The sequence below is a fragment of the Colobus angolensis genome, unplaced genomic scaffold (assembly GCF_000951035.1).
Source record: "Colobus angolensis palliatus isolate OR3802 unplaced genomic scaffold, Cang.pa_1.0 Scaffold17, whole genome shotgun sequence".
Classification (NCBI taxonomy): domain Eukaryota; kingdom Metazoa; phylum Chordata; class Mammalia; order Primates; family Cercopithecidae; genus Colobus; species Colobus angolensis.
In genome coordinates this window covers 4,645,584-4,668,607 of record NW_012114821.1, presented here as the reverse complement: position 1 = coordinate 4,668,607, position 23,024 = coordinate 4,645,584, and the positions used below count along the sequence as shown (strand labels likewise).

The window sequence follows — 23,024 nt, the reverse complement described above, 5'->3', positions numbered from 1 at the left end:
ATTTTTTTTTTCCCAGTCCGTAGGTTTGACTCTGAAAAACTGTTTTTGAAAAACAAATGCAGCTGAAATGTTCTGGAAAAAAGCCAGGTGGATCTGCTGAGAATTTCAGAGTTGATTAGTTTAAATGCCATGTCTGTCTGCGCAGACCACTTACACAGGTCATGAAGGATGAAACGTAATACCTGTTAACTCTCCTTGGGCACTTCTCTGGCTTGATATCCAATTCATAGTGATAGATGTCAATTTTGGGGATGTCCATTTCGAAGAAATTGGCCTGTAATTTGATTGTTCTCCCGGAGGTCCCAAAGTCGGGTCTAGGTGGAGGCTTGAAGGCATATCCTTGGATGGGGGGTGGCGGCGGTGCAGGAGGCGCAAGTGCTGGAATGGCAGAGAGAACACCCGTTAACAGGGGAGCAGGCTTGCTCTGTGGCCCTTCCCACCCCTCAGCCCCGAGCCACCATATGCCCCCCTCTGCTGTTTCCATTCATGTCCAGGCCAATATCGTATTCCACAGAGGAGGCGTCTCAACATTAAGCCAATAATTTACTTAAAATGTATCTTAACAAGTCATCGGTGATCAAACTTGCTATGTCCATTTCTGTTCTTTCTTCCCATCTCAGACACTGGACAGATGAGGCAGCGTGAATTACCAGCAAGGGAGACAAGGCAAAGAGCCCGAAAGTGTCAAGGTGGTGCCCTTCCCTCCTTGTTGTTTAAACCATTCATTTACTCAGGAAATGCTTTTTATCACACATAAGCAGCAGAAACTACATCCCAACTCAAGTTTTCAGTGGCTCCATATTAGTAAAGTTCAAAATGTAGATTTAGAAAAATAAACATTTTTCAATAAAAGAATACTTTCAATTTTCACTCAAATGTTTGTTTAAAAAAAAAGACAACTGTTTTCCATTTAAAACAAATCACATGTACTTCAATCCCTATTGACATTCACCAGAAAGAAAAAGTACTCTACTAAAAATAATATGAACTGTTCTTACTGTATTTCTGACCTAGAAAAACTCAGAGACTCCTTGAATTCTTATTTTTTTAAATTTTGTTTCCTATGAGAAAACTAACATGCTTTCAAGATTATTAAGCTCACTGAGTTACACCATGGTCTTCCACCAAGCTGCCATGACTTCATAGATGGCACATCTACAGACTTCCACGACGCTCCGCCCTTCAATGGCACACAGTTGGTGCCCCTGTGGGCTGGGCGCCATGCCCTGGGCCAAGGCTACAAAAATAAACCAAGTCAGGCTGGGCGCAGTGGCTCACACCTATAATCCCAGCACTTTGCGAGGCCGAGGTGAGTAGATCACCTGAGGTCAGGAGTTCGAGACCAGCCTGGCCAATATGGTGAAACCCCATCTCTACTAGAAATACAAAAATTAGCTGGGTGCCACGTGCCTGTAGTCCCAGCTACTCAGGAGGCTGAGGCAGGAGAACCGCTTGAACCTGGGAGGCAGAGGTTGCAGTGAGCTGAGATCATGCCACTGTACTCCAGCCTGGGTGACAGAGTGAGACTCCATCTCGAAATAAACAAACAAACAGAGTCCTCAAGCAGCGCCCATGCTGCCACTAGGGACAGTTTCCAGGTGTCAGTCATCCACAGGATGACATCTGATGACTTCATAAGCTCAGCAGCTCACCAAGATCCTTCCCAGCAAGGACCCTAACCGTGACTGGGAGTGGACATTGCAGTCCAGGTGGGCGCAGTGGAGCCAGCCACTCCCTGGAGGGAGCCTCTCCATACGCCACACTGGGGTAGAACAAAGCGCTCACCAACACGTGGCCCCATTCTCAGGTGGCTCCAACCACCCAGTGAGATGGCTCCCAGGAAACGTCCAGGACAGAGCCCAGGAATCCGGCCCCATGGCCAATCTCGATTCCAGGGCTGGGCACGCTCCTCTCGGGGAGGAGAGTCACTGTCCTTTGGTGACTCCCAGCTTACAAGGTGCTCATGCAGTTACTGAACTGAGCCTCACAACCACACCACAAAGGGGCACACTGCTGGCTGCGAGAAGGTTTGGGGCTGGAACACGAGCGACTTGCAGGTGAAGCAGGGCTGCCAGGCTGGCTCCAAACCAGGCCCCTCCCAACGGCCCCCAGAGTCCTGGCACAGACGCAGCTCGGGCCCAGGGCTCAGGCTGACCCTATTTTTCCCAAGGAGCCTTCCCCGAGACCTCCTCCTCCACAACACCTGCCGTGAGAGACGGGAAACCTGCACGCAACCGGTGGTACTAACCCCTGTGGATAAAGGCAATGGGAAAATGCAGCGGTAATTCACAAAATGTGCAATTTCCTAAAATAGTTCTTTCTTGCTTCTAGCTTTCAATAACGAAAAAACTGATATTTCACGTGAAGGCATGTGGAATATAAAATGACAAGTTAAAGATGCAAAAGTTTTTCAGGCAGAGGGCCGGGGAGGGTCCACCTTCCCGTACCTTCAAGAAGGCAGCTCCACTGCCGAGGACGCCTCTGCAGGCCTGAGACCCCGGGGCGCCTGAAATCTGCGATCACTCACAGGGAGTCCCACGTGTCAGCTGCAGATACAAGCTGGAGGACCAAAGCCAAAGCGTGCGGGAGGAGACAGAGCCGAACTGTGCGGACATGGCCCCCGTGCACGAGGAAGGAGGGGATGACCGGTTGCCTCCCCGGGCTGTCAGCCCCTGGCCCCGACAGGTGAATAATGCACCAAGGTGGGGACCAAATGTACAAGAGGCCACAAGATATGGATGGGCCATACACGCACTCGCCACATTTGACACGGACAGTTCTGAAGGGAATTCTAATACCACCTAGGGATGCACTCTCCATGTGCTCTCTGTTGAAGAAATGAAAGCCCGCGAGGAGGGGGCATCTGGGATGCCTTCACCAAGAAGATGCCACCACACTGGCATTCCCGCAGCGGGTCCTGGTTGCCGCTGCCTGTCCAACAGCCGAGTCCCAAATCCCTGGCCTGCATCCAAGACTCGACCTCACCTCCCCACTACTTCCGGGCCCACTAGGAGCAGCCATCCGCCCCCATCTCCTCCATCCTCCAAGGATGCTCCAAGGAGTAATTGAGGTTCCACCTCTCTGTGGACACTCTCTCCGGACACCCCACGGGCACCTCCTCCCCAGGCTACAGGCGGCACGCCCTGCCACATGTCCTACCCACCAACTAACCAAACAGTCTTATTTTAAATGGGCTTCCAGTTGCTTCCATAAGTGTTAGTCTTGTCCCTGCATTGAAAGTTGAAACCTTTGGAAACAGTAAGGCAAATCCTTTCATTCAGGAACCCCAGGATCCTAGCACAGCGCACCTCAGCCACACTGCAGGCTCAGTTCCAGACCACCACAATAAAGCGGGTCACGCCAATGCTTTGGTGTCCCAGTACACACAAAAGTTCTGTTTGCACTATACTGTAGTCTACTAAGTGTGTAATAGCATTGTGTGTAAATAATGTACATATCTTAATTTAAAAACACTTTATTGCTTAAAAAATGCTGATAGAGACACTAAGTGAGCACGTTATTGGAAGAATGGCACCAAAAGAGTTCCTCAGGCTGCTACAAACATTCCACTTGTGAGGGAAGGAGGGAGGGAGTAAGGAAGGGAGCGAGGCAGGGAGGGAGAAAGGGAGGGAGGGAGGAAAGGGGGAAAGGAGGGAGGGAAGAAAGGAGGGAGGAAAGGAAGAAAGAAGGAAGGGAAGGAAGGAAGGAGGAAAGGAAGGAAGGAAGGAAGAAAGGAGGGAGGGAGGGAAGGGAGGAAGGAAAAAAGCACACATTCTTTGTGTAGGGCAACAAAGTAAGGTGTGCCTGTGGTTGGAAGGGACCTCAGCTGCTCCTGGGAGGGGCGATGGCTACCCAGGGCCCAGGGCTGGCAAGCCCCTCTGCACTTAAGGCCATACCCATTCCTTGGAGAGCAAGTTCGGAGAGCAAAGGCCGGAACCCAGCGCAGCGTCACATACACAGCCGTGCCATGTTCACTGAATCGAGATCACTCAGCACGTTTGTTTAAGATTCCATTTTTAGAGCCGCATCTCATACAGTGAAAGGGAAACATAGTGAATGAGTAATCGGCTTCCTGTGTGAGCAATTGGGTCACGGGGAACAAAAAGTTTCAGTATACACAGCGGACGTCAGCAGAGGCGGGCAGCAGGCGAGACTCCTGCAGGAGCAGGTGGTCCCCCGGAGAAACCCCTTTCGGAGTTGGCTCCTCCCCGACTTTTCAGGGAGGGACGTGGGGAGCAGACTCTGTGCCACCTGCCCTGAGGGCTATCTAAGTAAGGGACAGGGACGGATGGAAAGTTGGTGCATGAAGAGTAAAGTGAAGGCCTGCCGGGATCCCCCGCAGACGTGTACCCTGAGGTCGGGGAGAGCAGCTGCAGAAATTCAAACTCATTAAATAAATGAATAGCCCAGCTCTTGCGTGAAGCCGCTTAGCTACTGGCGAGTGAACCCCAGGCCCGGGTCGGCACCCATAGGCTGCACAGCTGCAGCCTGAGCTTGGGTGGCAGCCTCACTGTGAGGCTGGCACAGGGGCCCATGGCTGTCTCCTAGGAAGCCGGCCCAGTGCTCAGCACCCATGTCTCACAGGATGTAAACGGTTAAAGATCTGCTGCCCAAATGACGTGCAAAGCACTTTCCGGAGCTCCAGAGTGAGTCATTATTCAAAGCCATGCTTCCCGACGGTCCTCCTAGAACTCTGCATTCATGACACTGGGCATCAGCCAGAAAGTGTGCAGGCCAAAGAAAGTGAGAAGGATGGCTCAGGGCTGCTAAGCACTTCTGTGCCACACCCTGGGCCAAGTCAGGTGCGGAGCAGCCACCGAGATCCGTGCAGTCAGCTCGAGCAGCAGAACAGGACGGAGTGATGGCTCAGTGAGCACAGACCAGAGAGTACATGCTATCAAGCTGTACTCTCCTGCTAAAATCAGGACACGTGGGTGACAAGTCACCTGTCATCTACACAGGCAAGCCTCCCTTAGGGCCATGCAAGTTGACGCTAAACACAGTCACGGCAGCTTTTCTGGTGAAACGGATGGAGACGGTCTCAGAATGTGTGCTGGGAACGCAGATGGAACATCTGCTCCTGTCAGCAGGAGTGCAGACAACTATACGCTGTCTACTGCACCAGGCCCGGGCCACCAACAAGCCCACGGTGAGCCAGAGCCAAAGCCTCACCCAGCCCATGGTCACAGAGATGCGTCCGGCCCAGGCGCCACGGCCATGCAGGGATGGCTGGAGCTGGGTCCCCAGCTAATGTGACCTCCCCCGGGTGTGACTCCCAAACAGGGGCAAACTGACCTCAACAGGGGCTCTGGAGCCGCCCAGATCTGTGAGGACACACCGAAAGTCAAATGTGACAAGATGGGGAGGAAAAGGAACCCTCACGCTTTGGGGGTCCCAGGTTTCTGGCCACAGAACCCGCCGAACACGGACGCCATAGAAGCGGAGGCACAGGTGGGGGTCCCAGGTCCCTGGTCACAGAACCCCCCCGAACACGGACGCCGAGGAAGCGGAGGCACAGGTGGGGGTCCCAGGTTTCTGGTCACAGAACCCGCCGAACAGGGACGCCGAGGAAGCGGAGGCACAGACATGACCCACGGCGGAAGGGAGTCAACAGAACCCACCTCGCCGGCCACCGGTCACCCCCCTCCGCAGGGGAGGCTGTTCTTGCCTCCAGCCAGAGCTCTGCAGCAGGAAGGAAGAGTACACCCTCCAGCCCTGAGCAGGAGCCATGGCATCAGTGCTCCTCAAAACCAGGGGCATCGGCCCAGGAGCCAGCTGATGCCACCGAGGGGGTCTCAGTGTAGCAACGGGCAGCTGGTGCACAGGCACACAGAATCCGCTCCGGGGAACTCTGCCAATCGACCACAGCCCTGGGCCCCTTCTGCCCCGGGGACAGACCCTGCTGCAGCCTCAGGACCTCACGGGTCCCAGCTTAGGAAACGGCCCTGCCCCTCCTCCTGTGGCATGGGGACACAGGGTGCATCCACCCACCACCACTCCCCGGCTGCATCCACACCCTGGGAAGGAGCTTTTGCCTTCACTCCCTTGGGCCCGCGGGAAGGCTGGGTCAGAATGAAGGAGGGAAGGAAGCTCTGGGTGCAGCCCCAGGTGGGGGCAGTCCTCAGAGCCGGGGCAGCGGGGCTGTCCTCCAGCAGCATTTTCGCACTTCTGTGTTCTGGGGGCACAGTTCCTGGAAGGCTTTCGTTTCTGTTCTCCCTGAGTAGAAATTATTGGAGCATTTCCACGCTGTCTCAGCCTGGTTCTTGGCAACACCAAAAGAATGGGCCAGGGGAGGCAACGTGCGCAGGGGAGCAGTCACCCCAAAGGCAGGGGCTGCGGAAGGTGCTGGGCGAGGACAGCAGGGAGAACCCCCCAGAGAAGACTGGAGTGCCGCTGTTGAGGCTGACACATGCAGCCCGCATCCCCAGATCAGACTGATGATCACCCCTAAACCACTCACTCCCCTCTTTTGGTTTAATGAGTAATAGCCTGAAAATATTTTACCCTTATTTTAGTGAGAAATACAGTGTGCACAGGAAGAGCATGACACATCCGTACAGTCTAGGACTCGCTATAAACAAACACCTGACTAAGCTCCCTCAGATGACTAACCATCAACACGGAATTTCCTTTACAGGGAGTTTTTAAAATAAATGTTTGTGGTTCAAAATGAAACTGCAACCACCATTATCTCTTTGAGAAACAGTCCTGAAAGCCACCCCCGTGATCTTTACGAAGAAAACTGTTCCCCATAAATTTTGAATACATTTTTCCTCACAAGTCAAAAACATCCCCTTTGATCCACCATCTATCTTTACTCAACAATACTGGAAATACTGTAGTAAGGCCGGGCGCGGTCACTCACGCCTGTAATCCCAGCACTTTGGGAAGCTGAGGCGGGTGGATCACCCGAGTCAGGAGTTCGAGACCATCCTGACCAACATGGTGAAACCTCGTCTCTACTAAAAATATAAAAATTAGCCAGGCATGGTGGCGGGCACCTGTAGTTCCAGCTACTTGGAAGACTGAGGCAGGAGAATCACTTGAATCTGGGAGGCGGAGGTTGCAGTGAACTGAGATCGCACCATTGCACTCCTGCCTGGGCAACAAAAGCAAAACTCTGTCTCAAAAAAAAAAAAGAAATACTATAATAAATACAAGGAGGAATTAAAGGAATACTGGTAAAATCTAAGTTATCTCCTACAGAAACATTCCCCAATCGAGGCAGCTGATGAGACCACAGTATCTCGACCACCAGCCCTAGCAAGGCAGACCCGCACGCCGGTCCAGGGCTGCTCCAAGCCTGACACGCTCAGTGCAGACGTGAAGAATGCCTTACGAGGCCGGGCGCGGTGGCTCAAGCCTGTAATCCCAGCACTTTGGGAGGCTGAGACGGGTGGATCACACGGTCAGGAGATCGAGACCATTCTGGCTAACACTGGTGAAACCCCGTCTCTACTAAAAAACACAAAAAAAAACTAGCTGGGTGGGGTGGTGGGTGCCTGTAGTCCCAGCTACTCAGGAGGCTGAGGCAGTAGAATGGCGTAAACCCAGGAGGCGAAGCTTGCAGTGAGCTGAGATCCAGCCACTGCACTCCAGCCTGTGCCACAGAGTGAGACTCAAAAAAAAAAAAAAGAATGCCTTATGTGTACATTTCTCTGACTCTTCTCTGCAGCCTTTTCTGATTTCAACTCTAGATTTCTTTCGTGATTCTGACTCTGTATCTGCCTCTCCCACTAGAATGTAGGCATTGCAATATAGCAAGGACTGTGTCTGTTTTTGTGCAACTGTTGACTGAATGAATGCCCAGATGAATAAAAGAATATCTTGCTGTTACACCGACTCTTAGTAAAAATGCCTCATGGGTTTATGACTCAATCCCAAGTGCTTTTAGGACAAAACCATGAGGCATTCATAGGAAGGCTATTACTCTACCTTTTACAAATAGTCTTTACTTTTTGGTTATTTTATATTTTATCTTTTTCAGTCGAGACGGGTCTTGCTATGTCACCCAGGCTGGTCTCAAACTCCTGGCCTCAAGCGATCTCCCACCTTGGCCTCCCAAAGTGCTGAGATTCCAGGCATGAGCCACGGCACTCGGCCTGTTTCAACTAAGAAGCCAGCGTTTCTCTAGCATGGACATTACTCCAGTAGAAGACTTCCAGCACATTCTTGTCTCTTCTCAGGTCCTCTCTCTTGGACTCGTCTTCATTGCACAGCTGAGGAGCCAGGAGCTCCACGGGGTGAGGTGACAGCCAGGGCACCTGGGCTGGGGCTGTGATTTCCAGCTTGCCCCTCCGCCAACATCAGCCATCAAATCAGCTGACTGCCCTGACGCAGGTCCACGTGACATCTCTTGTACTTCAGAAAGAGTGTTGTTCTCCAAACGGAATCCTTTTTTCACCCAAAACATACAAGAATCTGACCTACCTATCACATGTATGTTCCCTGAAAATACATACACCTATTATGTATCAATAAAAATAGACAATAGGCTGGGCGCGGTGGCTCACACCTGTAATCCCAGCACTTTGGGAGGCCAAGGCGGGCAGACCACGAGGTCAGGAGATCGAGACCATCCTGGCTAACACGGTGAAACCCCGTCTCTACTAAAAATACAAAAAATTAGCCGGGCGTGGTGGTGGGCACCTGTAGTCCCAGCTACTTGGGAGGCTGAGGCAGGAGAATGGCATGAACCCGGGAGGCAGAGCTTGCGGTGAGCCGAGATCGCGCCACTGCACTCCAGCCTGGGCAATAGAGCAAGACTCAATCTTAAAAAAAAAAAAAAAAAATAGACAATAACTTTTTTTTTTTTTTTTTGAGACACAGTCTCGTTCTGTCGCTCAGGCTGGAGTACGGTGGTGTGATCTTGGCTCACTGCAACCTCCGCCTCCTGGATTCAAGTGATTCTCCCACCTCAGCCTCCCAAGTAGCTGGGATTACAGATGTGTATCACCATACCCAGCTAATGTTTGTATTTTTACTAGGGACGCGGCTTCACCATGTTGGCCAGGCTGGTCTCAAACTCCTGACTTCAAGTGATCCACCCGCCTTGGCCTCCCAAAGTGCTGGGATTACAGGCGTGAGCCATGGTGCCCGGCCAACATACACTGATCTGCCACCCTCATGCCTCACATCTGTGCTAAGCAGCTAGGAAAGTTAAAAACAAAACAAAAAAACTTTGTGCCCTTTTACAGTAACTGATTCATCCTAGATACCAAGTACATTTCTCAATACCCACATAAAATAAAATGTTTACTTCCTTTTTCAACATGTGTATTCCCATTTTAAGTTCCCATAATTGAAGAAGCAATGGCCACCACCATTGCACCAGGCACAGTGAAGACGCCTTCAGGCAAATCACCTTCTTTAATCCTTACCCTGCGCAAGGCAGGCAGGATCCCTGTCCTACAGATGCGGTCCAAGGTGTCCGCAAGGACACTGGACAGGCAGAGCTGGGACTCACACACAGCACTCATGGCTACCAGAGTATGCAAGCCTTGCCACCAAGCCACACTGCCTTGAACCCTTTTGATACCAGCTATGCTTAAATCAAACAAAAGGAGCTGGAGAAACCCAATGCATGACAATCCATCCTCACCAGGTTCACTCAGTTCCATCTGCGAGCACAGGAGCACCTGCCCACCAGGGAGGTCTGCCGGTGCCAAGCCCCGTGCTAACGGTTTCCTGAACTCTACCTCAACGCACAATGCCACTTACCCTACACCGCCTGAGCACCTCCTACTCCTGCTCTCAGGGCGTCCATCTTCAGAAGAGGGCAGGGAGAAAACCCACCACCATCTCCGGGAATGGGTAGGCAAGCCACTGGCGGCACTCGGGTTGGCCGGAGGGCGCATGCCAGTTAAGGGGACAGGAGAGAAATAACTCAGTCGGAACAATTTTCTGAATATTTGAAGGAAAAAAATAAGGTGAGCTCCCTCTCACATCTTATTACAAAATAAATTTCAAATAGAAACTGTAAATAGGTAGTACTTCTAAATGGAACAAAAACATCCACAGAAATATTTTAAAATTTAATAACATTCTATAGTTTTGGGGTGGGAATGCTCTTTCTGGGATTACAGGCGTGAGCCATGCGCCTGGCCCTCTTTCTCAGAACCAAAAAGAGGTTGCAAAAGATTTCTGGCTGGGCATGGTGTCTCACACCTGTAATCCCAGCACTCTCGGAGGCTGGGGCAAGTGCATCACTTGAGGCCGGGAGTTTGAGACTAGCCTGGGAAACACGGTGAAATCCCATCTGTACAAAAAAAAAAAAAAAAAAATAGAAAATTAGCCAGTCATGGCGGCATGCATTTGTAGTCCCAGCTACTCAGGGGCGCTGAGATGGGAGGATCGCTTGAGCCTGGGGAAGTCAAGGCTGCAGTGATCCGAGATCACGCCACTGCACTCCAGCCTGGGTGACACGGTGAGACCCTGTCTCGAGGGAAAGAAAAAAACACACACATGTATTTCTCTAATTGCATGACAAACTGGGAAATTTGTTTGACATATAAATATACAAACCTCAAGGTATAAACCTAAATATGCAGTTTATATAAATTAATGAAATCAAAAACTCCAACAGGAAATGATGAGGGACACTGGATAGTGCGTATGAGAAAAAATGGCCACTCCCATCCATGCGGGAGGATTTCGAGTTTGTTTCAGAAGCCTTTTAAAATTACAAGCCTTCTGATCTAGTAACTCAACAACTAGGCATTTGTCCTAAGGAAATACTCAGGCGTCTACACATGAAAAGACTGAGAAGGACTGAAAGGTCCATCAGTAGAAAATGGGTTCAATGAACTGAGGAGAGTCTAGTGACACTGTGCTTCTCCATCAATTACGCGGAAAGAGCTCCATGTGCTTCAGAATGGTGTTTGATGCAATCCCATCTGTCCTATATTATACACACGTACATATTTGGTGCATGAAAGGGAAAACTTATGGAAGAATTATAAAACAAAATATTTATCGTGATTATTCCTGAGTGGTCAAGCTATAGTCTTTCTACTCTTCTCTATGTTTCTATTTATTCATTTTATATTTTATTATTTTATGAGACAGAGTCTCACTCTGTTGCTGAGGCTGAAGTGCAGTGGTGCAATCATAGGGCTCAAGTGATCCTCCTGCCCCAGCCTCCTGAATAGCTGGGACTACAGGTGTGTGCCACCATGGCAGGCTCCATATATATATATATTTATATTATTATATATATATATATATTTTATAGAGATGGAGCCCTGCTGTGGTGACCAGGCTGGTCTCAAACTCTTGGGTTTCAGTGATTCTCCTGTCCCAGCCTCCCAAAGTGTTGGGATTACAGGCGTGAGCCACTGCACCTGGCCTGTGTGTCTGTATTTTTTAAGTAAGTTTATTATATTTGTTATTTGAAACTAAATTATTCTTAAAAAATGAACAAATTCTAGGAGGAGGATGAGTGTTGGATATATCATTCTATTTTCCTCTGACATATCCCTAAGTTAAAGAAAATAGAAGCTGGCTGGGTGCGGTGGCTCACACTGGTAATCCCAGCACTTTGGGAGGCCAAGGTGGGCAGACCATCTGAGGTCGGGAGTTCGAGACCAGTCTCGGAAATTCGAGAGCAGTCTGACACGGTGAAACTCCGTCTCTACTAAAAATACAAAATTAGCTGGGCGTGGTGGTACATGCCTGTAATTCCAGCTACTCGGGAGGCTGAGGCAGGAGAATCGCTTGAGCCCTGGAGGTGGAGGTTGCAGTGAGTTGAGATGGCACCATTGCACTCCAGCCTGGGCAACAAGAGCAAAACTCCATCTCAGAAAAAAAGAAAAGAAAATAGAAGCTTAAGACGTAAGCACAGATAGTCATTATGCCATTTAACAGATGCCTGGAGAGATTTAAAAAGTGCCCAATTCAAGATCTGCAGTGAGCCTGTTTGCCCAGCGTAGTCTCCCAGACGAACAAAGTGGTATTACAGGTGAGGCAGCATGTCCCGGTCACATGGAGGCTGGGAGGTAGTCGGTGGAACAGCAGGGTAGAGGCAAGTGGCCGGAGTCGGGGACATGCCCATGTCATCGCATGGCTGCTGTGTTTTTGTGACCACTGTCTCATCCTGCGAGACACAGCCCTATCCGGGAGAACTCCCCTGGTGCCCACCAGCCCAGGGGGACCTGCCTGAGGGTGCCAGTCAGCCAGCCAAGGTACAGACAGGCACCCTGGCCCTAGAGTGTGTCCCACTGTTCTGCCCCGTTGCTGGTGAACATGTTGTTTGAAATAGAGGACTAAAGCCACAATGTGGGTTTTACATCATGGTTAAAGCGAACTCACACTGGAATTGTATAGAAGGAAAAAAACCACTCGTCAGAAGAGCTGTTTCGTTCATTTATAACCACGCCCCTGCACGGTGTGGGGAGGGCCTGGCCAGCTCCGGCAGGGACGTCCCCTCCCTCCTCACACTTGCTGGGCTGAATCATCCGCAGAGGTGGCAGGAAAACCGCCTCATTTACATACACCCTTTCCGGCAAGCACAGCCAGGGATTCCAATTCCCAGAGCCTCCCAGCCTCTCCAGCGCCAACGCAGCACAGCATGGATGCAGGGTGGCGTGGGCAGCGGTGGCACAAGGTGCTCACACCCAGCTGGAGTTGAAGTCTGGCTGACATTGCTTTCTCCGACTCCGTTTCTGGCAGCAGCCAGGGACACCCATGGGGAGTGGGGCGGGGCCGCCCCTGGCCTCCCTGCCTGAGTGGGGGCCCTTTCCAGGGGGACGGCCTCCCAGCTTCAAGCCTGAATCTCAACGAGGGAAGAAGAAGAAATGAGCATTCAGAAATCCCAGGCCCACTCCTGTCACTTTCAGCCTGATCTACAGGATTAGCTTCTGAGGCCTAATTTTAAGAGAAAAAGAATCAAGAAAAAAAAAAAAAGGCCTCAAAAATGAAAAACTGCCATCTAAGTTCCGTCCCACAGGGTTACTAACACATCTTAGCCTTTCTGCCTGTCTTGAAGAGAATAAATGTCTATTTTTATCAGCGAGGCAGCAAAATCCGTCAACATCTCCTGTTCATCTGCTGAAACGCACACGCCCGTTCCACTCATCGCCGGGGTGTTGCATCATCTGCCACCTGGGAGGACCAAGAGATGACCCTGCCCGCCAGGAGCTTCACAGCAGATGCCAGTGCCAGTGCCAGCTTGGGCTGTGGGAGGCCCTGACCCTGGTGGGGCCCCATGCTGGGCTGTAGGGTGCACGGCTCTCCTTTCTGGGTGCCAGGTTGAACACTGAGCTTACTATTGTACAAGATCTAACCCAGGAGGGTGAGAAAGGAGGGGATGACGCAGGACAGCAAGAGGGACTGGGGTTCCACAGAGCAGCTCAGCCACTGCCGGCCTCGGGGTCGGGAAACACACCCACACGAGTGTCCACGACCCGTATGGGAAGATGCCTGAACCCCAAGACGGCGTGTTCTGTGCTGGAGGACAACTTCCAGGGCTGTGGTCAGGTGTTCTGCAGCCACAGCACCAAAAAAAATCTCTTTGGCAAAGGCAGCAGGACTCAACAGGAAGCAGACGTTTGTGTTCCATTACCTGAGGAAAAGCAAATGCTGCTGACATTTCTACCCAGAGACAAGAGTTTACATCTCTCCTGCTTCGCAGCCACCTTTCCTACAGTTTTACCAGGAGAATGCCTAGCCCTTCTCCAAGCTGTGCCAGGCCTGACAGTCAGCTCCCCTGGGAGTGCCTCCATTTCTCTGTGTGTACGAGCCCACCGTGCCATCAGACCGCCAGTCCACTGTATGCGCGGCAGCTCTTCTCCTGCTTGCCGGACAGCCCTGCGTGCCGAGCCCGTCTGAGCCCCGCCAGCAGGAAGCGCGTGCTGGCTGCTCTCCGCCTGCTCTGGGACTCTGGCCTGCTGCTTCTTCTGCCTGCCACCCCCCAGCCCTATTTCCTCCTCTGAAAACTGGAGCTACACCTGCCCCAGCGGGGCAGAATTACCTTAAATGGCACAAGACAATTGCGCACAAGACAACTCTTCTCCAAAGCTTTCAGGGCCCAAACCCGGCTACCTCCTTGCAGGACCCATGGCGACCGTGGGCTCACACCACCAGCCTCCCCATGCGTTTTCCTGCCTCTGCTTTTGCGCAGTCTGCTCAACGACAGAAACGCGACAACAGAGGCCACTTTCTCCAAACCCGGCTCTCCCTCCTTGAGGCTCCCATCCTGCTGCTCACGCCGAGGCCACGGTACCCTGCAGTCCGCAGCTCACAGGCAGAGGTGCAGATCTTCCCATTAGACCCGGAGCCCAGTGAGGACAGGGTCGGCCTCCTCATCTTGCCACCACTCACGGTGCCCAGCAGTGTTAAAATCCAGCAGGATGCATCCGCTCGGGAAGCAGTCCCCAGAGCGAAACTGTCCCCACATCTGAATAGTCTCTGCCATCCCACCGACAGGCCAGCATCTAAAAGAGATGTGCACTGAGCGTCCATGACGTGGTGGCGCCGCTGTGGTTTCTTAACCAGAACGCACAATTCCGTGACCAGGATTATCACCCGCTCGTTTCATACAGGAGACGGGGGAAGCCAAATTAACCACTGGGGCCACAGCAGAAACACGCGTGCTGGAATCTGAAACAAAGTCTGTTGGATTCCAAGGGCTCAACATCTTTTGGGATGATGAAGACGAAGCCTGCCCAAGAGCAACCAGAGTTGAAAGAAGAAAAGCAGTAGGGCCTGTGAATGCCCCCAACCCCCCAAAACCTGCAGCTCCGGGTGCAACACTCCCAGGTCTGGGTTTTGAATTTACATTACCTAAAGGGTCCAGGCCACCACCTAAGCAAGAAATTTCACACACTCATCCGGGGTGCTCAAAGCCATCTCTCTAAATGAGGTGCCTGGTGTGCAGACATCCCTTCTATGGTTTACATCTTTTCACCTGTCTGGAAATGAAGACTCTTTCATGATTTTTCTGTTTGTTTGTTTTTCTCCGAGACAAGATTCTCACTCTGTCTCCCAGGCTAGAGTGCAGTGGCACAATCTGCCTTCCAGGTTCAAGCGATCCTCCTGCCTCGGCCTCCAGAGTAGCTGGGATTACAGGCACCCACCACCACACCTGGCTAGCTCTTGTATTTTTCGTAGAGATGGGGTTTCACCGTGTTGGCCAAGTTGGTCTCGAACTCCTGACCTCAAGTGATCTAGTTCTCTCAGCCTCCCAAAGTGCTGGGATTACAGGCGTGAGCCACCGTGCCCTGCCCGCTCATGATTTAAAAGGCAAATGGACACAAAGACACGTACAGACAACGTGATGGCCTCCGTGAAGACGGGACACCTTTGCAGGCGCACTGTTAGAGCCAGAAAGAATCCAGCCAGCTTGCTGAACCACAATGCATTCCTGTATGTGAGCAACGATTAGAAGTTATTTTTTTACAAAGATGTCATTACAAACAACAAACGCTGTAAGGCACAAAAGTGGGACATGTAGGAAGTCTACTCGAAAGACATGTCCTTTAATTACTCCTGCATTTGGCGAGGCCTCTGCTTCCCGGCCTTGTGTTAACTGTAGCCTCTGTTCAGACTCCTGCAGCACATGGAGTCGTCAGCGTCATGGGGTCTAAAAATCCAAAACACGGGGCTAGGCACGGTGGCTCACGCCTGTAATCCCAGCACTTTGGGAGGCCGAGGCGGGCGGATCACCTGAGGTCAGGAGTTCGAGACCAGCCTGACCAACATGAAGAAACACCGTCTCTACTAAAAATACAAAATCAGCCGGGCGTGGTGGTGGGTGCCTGTAATCCCAGCAACTTGGGAGGCTGAGGCAGGAGAATTGCTTGAACCCGGGAGGCAGAGGTTGCAGTGAGCCGAGATTGCGCCACTGCACTCCAGCCTGGGCAACAAGAGCAAAACTCTGTCTCAAAAAACAAACAAACAAAAAATCCAAAACATGCTCTGTTTTCCCATTCGAAGGAGAGTTACATCCTTCTGGAAAGAGGCCTCCATGTCTGCTGGTGCCACGTCTGTCCTATGTTCCCTCTCTCTGCTCTGTCTCCTTCAAACCCCTGTGAGTGGGTCACCAAGACCCCGTGGGATTAACGGGAAGGCAGAGGTTGCGGTGAGCCGAGATCACACCACTGCACTCCAGCCTGGGCGACAGAGTGAGACTCCATCTCAAAAAGAAAACAAAAAACAAACAAAAAAACTCAAATGGTGTCCAGAATCTCTCAACTTCACCTCCACCATTTGCATGCAGGCCAGAGCCATCATCTTCTCCCAGTTGGATCACTTCACGGTGCCTACCAGGGCCCCCTGTGTCCACACAGCAGCTGGAGATACCAGGAAGGACGACCGGGTCATCCCTCCACTCTCAAGTCCCCCCAGTGGCATCTCACCTGCACCTGGAGGTAGTCAGTTTCCCACAGGTTCTGAGGCCCTCTGGCCACAAGGCACCCAACATGCTCCTGCCCCAGGGCCTTTGCACTTCCCGTCTACTCTTTCCTCAGATCCCTGCAGTTCGCTCACCCACTCACCTCCTTCAGGTCTTTGTTCCACGTCACCTCCTTAGTGCCTGTTGACTACCTTGTTAAAAACGGTACATGCCCCAGCAGCTCCGGCCCCCCGCTGTGCTTGCCTCGACAGTGCTTGCCGCCTGGCACACTACATCTCGGGTCCTCCCTGAACTAGGCACACCCAAAGAGAAACGTCTCTGTTTCTGCCCCTGGTCTATCCTGGGGCTTAGAACCATGCCTGGCAAGTGCGAGGCTGATGGACATGAACCATATGGTGAACGGTCTCCAGGTAGGTTTTAATTCTCCCTTCGCTCCCCAACCATGGCACGGTCTGGGACTGTCTGCCCCAGCCTGGTTCCTTCTTTTTCTGGAGCGACAGAGCATGTGGCTGCCAGCTAGAGTCGTCTCTTGGTGTTTACCTAGAACCTGAACACATCCTCCCATCTACCTTATATCAGTAAGATTACTTACAATACCTAAAACAAACACTATATAAGGAGCTATTATACTGTACTTTAAAATTTTATATTTTTTATTGCTTTTTTCCCCCAAATATTTTCTACCCCTAGGTAAGGCACCCTGCTTTGGCAGGTTTACGTGATAGGCAGGTCAGCGGCGGGCCAGCACACAGAAACCACACAGCCTCCACCTCCACGGTCTTTCCCCTTTGGGCTGAAGATGCCCTGCAGCCTGAATCCCTGAATAGCTGCATGGAGCAGAGCAGCTAAGCCCACACAGCCCTGGAAATTTACATGAAGGGAAAATGAGCTTCTTCAGGGCTTGGATTCCTGCAAGAGCCACTGAGTTTGCATTCACTGGTTTTAAGAACTTCATCCATCACAATGATCATATCCCTCCCTCCCTCGTCACTAGGTTTTCCACATGAACACATGAGGGTCCTTTCTTTCTTGAGAGGGAGTCTTGCTCTGTCGCCCAGGCTGGAGTGCCGTGGTGCAATCTCTGCCAGCTCCGCCTCCCGGGTTCACGCCATTCTCCTGCCTCAGCCTCCCAAGTAGCTGGAACTACAGGCGCCCACCATCACGCCTGGCTAATTTTTTGTATTTTTAGTAGAGACGGGGTTGCACCGTGTTAGCCAGGATGTTCTCGATCTCCTGACCTTGTGATCCACCCGCCGTGGCCTCCCAAAGTGCTGGGCTTACAGGTGTGAGCCACCGCGCCCGGCCGAGGGTCCGTATTTTTTAACAGAGTGGAATAGATGTTAAAAATAAATATCATGAAGGGAAAGTTTAGCCTCTACTGATGTTATCTCTTCTGTGACATTTTGTTATTACACATCAAAACATCCCCAGCCTACACAGCTATCAGGTCATGTTGGCAACACTGTCATTATAAAGGGAAAAAACTGTCCTCTCCCCAGTGATATATTTGGAAATCCAGCATTTCGACTCAGCATTTCCTTAGGTAGAAGAATACTCCCACATTTATCTTAAATTACAATCACCGTACATTGTGAAAAGAAAAACTGTTCCAATGTTAACAAAACAGGGCACACGTGGAACAGTAAACTGTACATCATGGTGGTGTTAGAAAACAGTCAGAATAGACTCCGTGAAATAAGCTTTAGCTTTAAGTAAAATCTCCCTGTAAGCTTCAGCAGGCTTCTGCAGCCCATCCCTGTGGCTCAGGCTAATTCAATTGCATGGAGATTCAACTTTAATTCCCCGCACTTGGAATGAATACAGCTCCCCGAGGGATACTTAAAAGCAAATTTAACAAATCACAGAAATCAGAAAAATTTCCCCAATTTGTCCAACCGGCTATTTGAAATGTCAATTCTAAACACTGGCATCCCGGAGAGGTACCATCTTTTTCCTAGTCAGAATAATTAATTAGGAGTAAATTGCTGAAAATCAAGCAGACAAAATATCCAGGAGTGTTTGCTTCTTTGATCAATTCCTTCCTGAAGAGAGACGAGCTCACACTTTAAAACAAATCGAAATGGTGTTCTCCTTCCTCAGAGGACGGAAGAAAAGTTAACGACGGCGCCCGCACGCATGCTGGATCGCAGGCTGTGCCACGTGCAGTGTTCTGGCCACATCTTTTAAATGACATAATTATGGATTTCCTTCCATTATTTGCTATCCGAAAGGCAGGGCTGCTGCTGGCCCCAACTTCAGAGACCAGCCCAGAATCGGTGCGGGCCTCAGACGGTGCGGGTTGACTCAGGCCCCCACGGCGGCGTGGCGGAGATTACAGATGGGGTCTAATCTTGGCCCTGTGGACCTGGCTCAGCAGACGGTGGAACCCCAGATCTCATCGGGAAGTCTGTCAGCCAAAACACACACCTCAAAGAAGAGGGTGCGGTGCCTTCAAGCTCCACACCGGGCTGCGTTCGCAGAGCTGGGATGACAAACCTTAGCCATCTTCCAGTGTACACTGGGTGGCCTTTAGCATATCCACACTGTTGTGTAACCAATGCAACCACCCAATTCCTGGGCACCTTTGTCACCCCCAAAAGAAGCCATGTGCCCATTAAGCCGTCACACCTTGTTCCCTCCAAAGCCCAGCCCCTGGCACACGCACCTGCATTCTCTCTCAATGGCTCTGCCTGTTCTGGACATTTCCAGAGGTGGAGTCGTGCACGAGGCCCTCCGTGCCTGGCCCCCCCTCACGCGGCATGTTGATGCCTGAGGCTCATCCGTGCTGCAGCTGTGTCTGCGCTCCAGTGGGGCCGGATTTAACAGACTCCCTCAAGAGGGGCTCACTCCAGCCCCACACTGCTGTGGCCCCTTCCACAGACTCAAGATCAGCCATGTGCCTCGCCTGGCAAATGGCACAGGCATGACTGTTCTGCATCCCTCAGGGCTTGCAAAGGTGCCAGCTGCTTCTGGTGTGCCCTCTGCTGGGATTCCTTTCTCCCTGGGATGGGCTGCCCTCCCTCAGGATGAAGGAGCTGCGTGGAGTGGGCCCATCATCCAGGCCCATGAACGACCCCATCCAAGGTGACCGAGAGGCTGAGTTGGCCTCTGACCAGATGTCCCTCTGGGTCGTGCAGTCCCAGCAGCCCCGGAGGCTCAGACACGGTAGGAAATGCTGCTGTAGGCCACAAGGCCTTGAGGTGCACCAGGGAAACAACGCAATGGAGCAGATACATTCTCAGGCTCATCAGAATGAGTGAAACGTGCTGTGCACTGGCGGAAAGTTAGAAGCGCCATGCTGGTCTCTGCTCAGTGGCACCTTCCATCCAGCTGGGAGTTCATGTTCAAGAACTTGAAAATTATGTAAGCAAAAATGCTTAGGGATGTTGAAATTAACAGCTAATTATGTGTACAAACACCCATTCAAACAAAGAGACAATAAAAAGGCTTAAAAAATATATCAGCAAATGAAGGAGTGACCCGGCTGTCTTCAGGGCTCTGGGGTAGGCAGGATGCATGGGGATACCACGCCAGGTGTGTCTAAGGCTGTGCAAGGCCACCACACGCTGTCTTCCAGGGGACGGTCTGCAGCTTTCGCAGGTGTGCCCAGCGGTAGGTCAGAAGCCACGCCGGGACCCAGCTGATGAAGACCCATCCCCCTGCTGGTCCAGGGGTAGCTCTAGTTCCCAGCCATCGCTCTTGACTATAAACTTGGACAAGACAAGGAATGATGACAAGTGGCTGATGAAGCTAAATTAAAGGCACTCTCTGCAGGAAGGGAGGAGAAAGCTACAAACCTGCTCAAAGGCTTCCGAACTGGCAAGGGGGCCAAGCGAGAATGGGGGCGGTAACAGCTGCTGGGCAGGAAAACTGCCGGGTGGGATGAAGCTTAGCAAATGGACAAGTCAGTACCTGCAAAATGAAGCACGGTGTCAAAAACCGCTTTATTTTCCGCACTCTGCTCAATATTCCATGCCTTCGAGGCTCCAAATATACTCAACATGACCAGTGTTATAAACAAATTATGCAGACTAAGTTGCTGTCTCATAATTACAAATCAATCATGCTCACAGTAAAATGTTTGCAACTCAGAAAGGTTTACTAAAGTAAGATTTTTTTCCATAATTAAGTATTCCAAGAAATACCACTGAAGTATATCCTTCCAGGGCATCAATGACATTTTACTTTGTCTGAAGAAACCAAGTAGATTCTGATCCCTAAGGAGGGGACCCAGGAAGATGCCTCTACCCATTTCCAGCACAGGAAGACCTTGCAGGCAGGAGCGCGGAGCCCCCACCTACCGCGAGAGCAGGCGAGGAGCGCACAGTTCACTTAACACTGTTGACAGTTCTTGGAAACGGCAAGTGTAAGTGACATGATGTTTAACAAATTTTTTTCCTAATCAACATTAAAACAAAACATTATTCAAGAACCTGATGTACTTTGTTTTGCTTAAAAATGCAGTTTCCAAGAACCTCTCCACAACATTGAGGACTCACTAAACATTCTCCAAAAGTTGATGCTTTCAGCACAATGTGAAAAAAACAGCCAAACTAAGCCTATACATTCCGACAAAGTTACATACAAAGTTATCATCTTGGCAAGGCTTGGAAGCATAGCAAATTAAAAATTCTGTAATTGGCTGGGAGCGGTGGCTCACACCTGTAATCTCAGTACTTTGGAAGGCCGAGGTAGGCAGCTCACCTGAGGTCAAGAGTTCGAGACTAGCCTGGCCAACATGGCGAAACCCCGTCTCTACTAAAAATACAAAAATTAGTGGAGCGTGGTGGCATGTGCCTGTAGTCCCAGCTCCTTGGGAGGCTGAGGCAGGAGAATTGCTTGAACCTGGGAGACGGAGGTTGCGGTGAGCCAAGACTGCACCACTGTACTCCAGCCTGGGTGACAGAGGAAGACTCTGTCTCAAAAAAATAATAATAAAAAATTCTATAATTTAAGGCCGGGCACGGTGGCTCATGCCTGTAATCCCAGCACTTTGGGAGGCCGAGGCGGGTGGATCGCCTGAGGTCGGGAATTGGAGACCAGCTTGACCAACATGGAGAAACCCCATGTCTACTAAAAATACAAAGTTAGCTGGGCGTGGTGGCACATGCCTGTAACCCCAGCTACTCAGGAGGCTGAGGCAGGAGAATCGCTTGAAGCCAGGAGGCGGAGGTTGCAGTGAGCCAAGATCATGTCATTGCACTCCAGCTTGGGCAACAAAAGCGAAACTCCGTCTGAAAAAAAAAAAAATTCTGTAATTTAAAAATGAGCCAGGTGCAATGGTGTCCACATGAAGTCCCAGTTACTCAGGAGGCTGAGGCAGGAAGACTGCCTGAACCCAAGAATTCAAGGCTGTAGTGTGCTATTATTGTACCTGTGAATAGCTTCTGCACTCCAGCCTGGGCAACCCAGTGAGACCCCGTCTCACCCCCATCTCTTAAAGAAAAATTATGTGTGTGTGTGTGTGTGTGTGTGTGTGTGTATACATATTCCACACACGTATGGAAAAAACCAAATGTCCACTGACAAATGAATGGATAAACAAAGTGTATTCTATCCATACAGTGGAATATTACACATCCATGGAAAGGAATGGGGCACTGGCACCTGCTATGACACGGATGAACCTTTACAACATTGTTAGGCGAAAGAGGCCAGACACAAAAGGCCACACGTATGACCTCAGGCACATGCAACACCTAGAACAGGCCACTCTATGGAGATGGGGCGCAGAGCGGTGGTTGCCAGGAGCTGGGAGGGGGCCATAGGAAGCAGCTGCTCGTGGAGCACAGGGCTTCCGCTCCAGGTGACAGAAACGTCTGGACCTCGATGGAGTGATGCGCGCCCAACATCATGACGGACTTAACACAGCTGAGTTACGTACTTTAAACCGGTTCGTTTTGTTCCACATATTTTACAAACGTATGGAATATCTAATCAATAATCAATGAATCTGCTCAGCACACAGCTCCTTTATGCTCCCCCTGGAGGAACTGATACCTTCCCCTGTGGTCTTTGGTGAAGGACACATTGAATGAATGAATTCTCAGCAACAACAGATTATTTAGATCTTTAACCACCACTCCTAAACACACAGTGGTGATCTGGGCTTGTGAGCTCTGTCTGGAGAAAACAAAGCTGTTGTTTTTCAGACTTTAGCATTAGACAGAGATAACCTGTGAGAGGTGGATGTTACACTTGGCACTTCTTATGCTGCCATTTATTACCATTCTGCCCTCTCTCCCCTCTAGCACTCTCTGGTCTCCTGTCACATCCCCAGGGCAGGCAGCAAATCTGCAGAGCTCTGGCAGCACAGTGGCCACTTTCCCTGGTCTCTTTCTCTGTGCAAATCACCACAGTCCCAAGGACATCAGCCGTGTCACCCTGTACTGTTTTCTCCACAATCATCCGTGGAGATCCCAACAGATAGGTCTGCAGCTCCTCTGCTTCACCAGCTCTGTGCCCCCTCCCAGTGCTATTCAGGGCCCTGAGCTGCCCACAGCTGGCAGGCAGGCATTAAGCAAGCAGGAGACTGGGGCGGGGACCTGAGCAGATACCACGGACGGAGCAGGTTCAGGTTGAGGGAAGGTCATGGGTGGCGGCACCATGTGCCACCTGGGACTGCATCCAGTGCCACCCAGGCAGGCACCAGCCAGGACGATCGACAGGGAAG

At 51.1% G+C, this 23,024-nt stretch overlaps 1 protein-coding gene across 1 annotated transcript in view; it reads right to left on the bottom strand.

The window, feature by feature from the left end:
- The window catches only part of AGO2 (argonaute RISC catalytic component 2), a 79,450-nt gene extending 59,209 nt beyond the window's left edge, over nt 1–20,241 (bottom strand). Inside the window, exons 1-2 of the mRNA XM_011938128.1 lie at nt 20,149–20,241; nt 129–378 (exon numbers count right to left, since the gene is read on the bottom strand). Coding sequence (XP_011793518.1) covers nt 129–259 — 131 coding nt within the window. The 5' untranslated portion in view covers nt 260–378; nt 20,149–20,241. The remainder of the gene's footprint in view (nt 1–128; nt 379–20,148) is intronic.
- Between the last annotated feature and the right edge of the window lie 2,783 nt (nt 20,242–23,024).